General features: G+C 30.4%; 1 protein-coding gene across 1 annotated transcript; it reads right to left on the bottom strand.

Moving 5' to 3' along the window:
• Positions 1–302: 302 nt before the first annotated feature.
• Positions 303–1,544, bottom strand: LOC107793716 (vascular-related unknown protein 1-like). The gene is made up of 3 exons (XM_016616120.2): positions 1,110–1,544; positions 692–757; positions 303–580 (listed from the first exon to the last, which is right to left on the bottom strand). The coding sequence occupies exons 1-3, from the start codon at positions 1,443–1,445 to the stop codon at positions 425–427; spliced, it is 558 nt and encodes a 185-aa protein (XP_016471606.1). The 5' UTR covers positions 1,446–1,544; the 3' UTR covers positions 303–424.
• Between the last annotated feature and the right edge of the window lie 2,770 nt (positions 1,545–4,314).

The raw sequence follows: 4,314 nt of genomic DNA on the forward strand, positions 1-4,314 counted from the left end.
AGTGGCAAAGCCTTTTCAATAAATGTAAGACTTTCAACAAGTGTCAAGACTTTGGATAAGTGGCCAAATCCTTTCATACGAAAGTGCCAATAAATATGCCCACACTTGAAGAATGTAATTATGAAATAAAGAAAAGTTTATTCATTATCTCCCTCTAAATTTCTCTTGTTTTACTTTATTTTCTATTATTCTATAACATAAGGAATACAATTGTGCAAGTTTTCTCAAATATAACACATTTCAATAAGTATTTGGGAACTTTCTGCTGCCCAATAACACACGTGCAAGAGAAGAACTAATACCACTTTCACAATTTTGTTTTTATTAATCTTTTTGCCAGTTTTCATATAATAATACATTCCTTTCCCTAGAAATAACAGAAAATGATATTTTTTACATGGAGGGAGCTGAATTAAGGAGATAATCAGCCTCGATATTTGACTAACATGGACAAAGGCACAAGACAGAGTCCCTTCTTCTTCAGGTCCATATAGCTATTGTTTTTTCCATCAAAACACACATTATTTCTTTCTACTGTCTGCATTTCTTGATGTTGCATAGAACCACCTTCAATATTTCCCTAAACAATAAACAAAAAGATCCAAAAACAAAAGTGGATATAGTTTCATTTTGCTCAAGAAATCCATATTAATTAATAGTATATCTCAGGATTTGGAGAGGAGAATGTTACCAGGAAATTTCCACTACTGTTGTCTGCTCTTTGGTAATTGATGTCCATCTGCTTAAAACTACTTACCTATTAACATCAAGCAAGATATCTAAGTACAATAACATTGTGGAAGCTCAACAATAACAACAACAAACTCAGTGTAATCCCATAAGTGAAGTGTGGGGAAGGTAATATACATGTATGCAACCTTACCCCTACCTTACGAAGGCAGAGACGTTTTCTGATAGACTCTCGGCTCAAGCAATAGTCGATGTACTCAAGTTTTAGTTGGAAAAGTTATATGGTAACAATACTACCCATGACGAAAGGTAGTAGATACCCGATAAAATAGTTAAGGTGAGCGCAAGTTGACACATGAATATTACTGCTATAAGATAAAAGAAAGAAAAAAATGATAAAAGAAAAGTGTGATGATTACCTTAGGACTGTTGACAGGAGAGCTAGCAGTGTCTTCTAAATCAGGATCAGAGATTTTCTTGTTCTTTGGTTTCTTCAAATTCAATCTCTTAAGAAACGGTGAGCCACCCATAGGAGAATTATATGAATTCAAGACTTGATTATTGGTGTTACAATTTTTCCAAGCAACAGCATGAGAAGCAGCATCAGATAACAAAGAAGGGCTACCAAAACATGAACTATTATTTTCCCTGTTATTATTTTCCATTGAAAAGTCCTCCAAATAAGTTGTCCATCCACTCTCTTCTTGTGCATTACAGTAACTTGATCCCTTATTATTCACATATGAACCATCCATTATTTCCTAGTGAATATAGAGGAACAAAGTGCAATTTGGAGAATTCTTGAAGTTGTTTAATTTGAGAGTAGTTGATGACTTGTAGGCTAAAGGGAAGATAGCTTATAAACAACAGAAAACATGTACAGGGAAGAAAAAGGGGACTCATCTTGGATGTGGGGCCAAATGGAGGAAGTTGAGGAAGTATAAGGTGTATGCATACATTACTCCTATCTTGTGTGAGATTTAGATATTGTTTTTAATAGCTCTTTGGCTCAAGAGAAAACCGTTTCCAAAACACATTAACAAATACAAGGGTAAAAAGTTATGGTAAAAATACTGTAAAAGAGAAAATACTGATAGCAAAAACAGTTCAGATAACCCAAGTAAAAAAAATTAAACAGTTTCAATTAGTAAAAATAAAAAATTTAAGTGATACATATAACTTTTTTATATATTATTAGCACACTTAATTTGAGATAGCAGGTTAGTTATTACTTTTATAAGGTTATCACTTAACACTCATCATAAAAATATACCGATAATTACCTTACAAAAGATTTAAATTATAAATAATTTTTTAATATTACTATCAGTATATAAAACTTTAACTCAAAACACAAAAAGAAAAAATGGGAAAAGAGAGAACGTGCAGAAAGGAAATTAAATTTCAAGGAAGATAGAGGATAATAGTTGACCTTGTTAGTTCAAGTGGTATTTCCAACTAAATTAATTGAAGGAAAAGGTCTTTTTTTTTCTTTGGTCACCCACTTTGTCTAATTGTCTCAACAGAAAGGTGTTAAAAGCCATTGTGACTTTTTATTCTTCAATTAGTATTATATTCATATATTTCTTGAACTTATTTAGCAGTTGGTGAACGCATTAAATTAATTACTTTGGGTACAGGTGCATGAACTAATTCAAATGTGCTTTAGAGGTGTCAGTACTGCAATTATTCTTCATTCGAGCTCACAAAATTGGCACTTTTGGCCAACCATATATGAGTATTTTCTTAATTCGTTTAGGATACTTTAATTTAAGACTAGAATAACTTAGCCAAGTGGAATGTCTGTTAGTTTAGGAGAGTAGATTAGACACACGACTTTAGTTAATTAAAAGATATTATTATGACCAAACAAGAAGGAGAATTAGTTATTGAGCAACATTATATTGAAATGGCAAGGAACATCTCATGTTATGACTTTGGCTATTGTCAAACTTGACCTGACTTTTTCCTATTAGTTAAATATTAGACGAACAAATAATTGCGTATTTGTGTTTATAGAGAATAACGGAATAAATATGGAATGGTATCACGTATTCGCAAAAGAAACGATAAGAACAGAATACCGAACTTAAAATTGTACAATTGCAACACTACATGTTTAAATTCTGTTAACCCTTGGATACTCGAAAGAGTCATTATATATTTATTTTATTTCTGAATTGTCCAAAATAATAACAGTATATTATTCTCATTTTTTGAAAGATAACGAGAAAAGGCCACATTGGTCCGGTGCCTTTTAGAGTGACCATTATTTTATTTATTTTATTTCTGAAAAATAAAACATTAAGGGATTTTTACCTATATGTACAACATTAGAAACTTATTTACCATCATTGTTTAGGTTTTAACTTAATTATAAATTGATATGCAATTTACCAATTATATACAAATTAGTATTAGTGAGTTTCCCATTACATTTAGGAAATGAAGAGGGAATTCCCTCTTCTCTCTCTCTCTCATTTTCTATCAGTATTCTTATATTAATATTTTCATGTAGATTAACTGAAGAAATGATACTAATGTTAAATGGAAAAAAGAGAGAAGATTAGTAGCTAGCAAAGTTCTTACTTCAGATCCTATGAAAACGAGGAAGTAAATAAGAAAGAAATTAGCTTCAATGCAGAGAATCATTTTAGTTATCATTATTTTAGCTTTTTTGAATCAATAAGCAAAATAGTATTAATTAGAAGTAAGTAGATTGAATTGGAAACTATGATAATCTATTAAAAACTCCTTTGACGGCCATTAAAAAGCTTCAAAGCTTTGGATTCGAAAATGGAATTTTATGAAATTATTTTTTGTTTGGATTGAATATTGTTGCAAATGATTGGGAATATCCGTTGGAGTTTATATCTCAAATTAGAGATAATTTTGTGAAGATTCGAGGTAGTTTTGGTTAAAATTTTAGATTGAATCTCGAAAAAGAAGACATGAACAAATTGCATATATTTTGTATGTCGAATGTAGAAACAGTATAAAAAATATCTACAACTTACATAATTGTATATAAGTTGTATATAAATTGTATGTAAATTATAGTTTTTGATCGAATTCTGTACAAAAAATGTGCATTTATGTTGAACATAAATTGTAGATTTTGACCGGATTTGTATGTATTTTATAAAAAAAACTTTTGTTACTTCTTGTAAATATGAAAACTTAGACAAAACCGGATAAATAAGTTTAAAATCTTGTATATATTCGAAAAGTCCCAAAGATTAATAGTCGAAAAAGGAATTAATAAAAAATATTTTTATCGGATGAAAGCTAGGACGAGCCCGTTTATAATCCTAATAGCCCATCATACTTGGCCTACACACCAAGCCCACATATTTCCAAAACATTTTGAAATTAAAAGGATCCAGTGGAAAAGTCCAAGCCCAATCAGTGTCAGTCAAGAAAAGCCCAATACTCTGAAGCAGAGATTAAAGGAAAAATTACATGGTGTAGCTAACTTATACACTGTATTTATCGTCGTTCGTAGCCATACTTTTAAAAAATTATCATTCGTAGCTATATTTAAATTTTTTAGCAAATTCACATATTTTTCTGTATTTCAAGGGAGAAATTTTCCGGCAAATCATTGCATTTCTATATATTTCC

The sequence above is a fragment of the Nicotiana tabacum genome, chromosome 10, assembly GCF_000715075.1.
Source record: "Nicotiana tabacum cultivar K326 chromosome 10, ASM71507v2, whole genome shotgun sequence".
NCBI classification, from domain to species: domain Eukaryota; kingdom Viridiplantae; phylum Streptophyta; class Magnoliopsida; order Solanales; family Solanaceae; genus Nicotiana; species Nicotiana tabacum.

Excerpts from the sequence above, each read along its gene's own strand:
- LOC107793716 (XM_016616120.2), bottom strand. The coding sequence starts at position 1,445 with ATGGATGGTTCATATGTGAATAATAAGGGATCAAGTTACTGTAATGCA. Across the intron at positions 758-1,109 it reads CTCCTGTCAACAGTCCTAAG|GTAAGTAGTTTTAAGCAGAT; the intron begins GTAATCATCACA and ends TGATGTTAATAG. Across the intron at positions 581-691 it reads ACAGTAGTGGAAATTTCCTG|GGAAATATTGAAGGTGGTTC; the intron begins GTAACATTCTCC and ends TTTATTGTTTAG.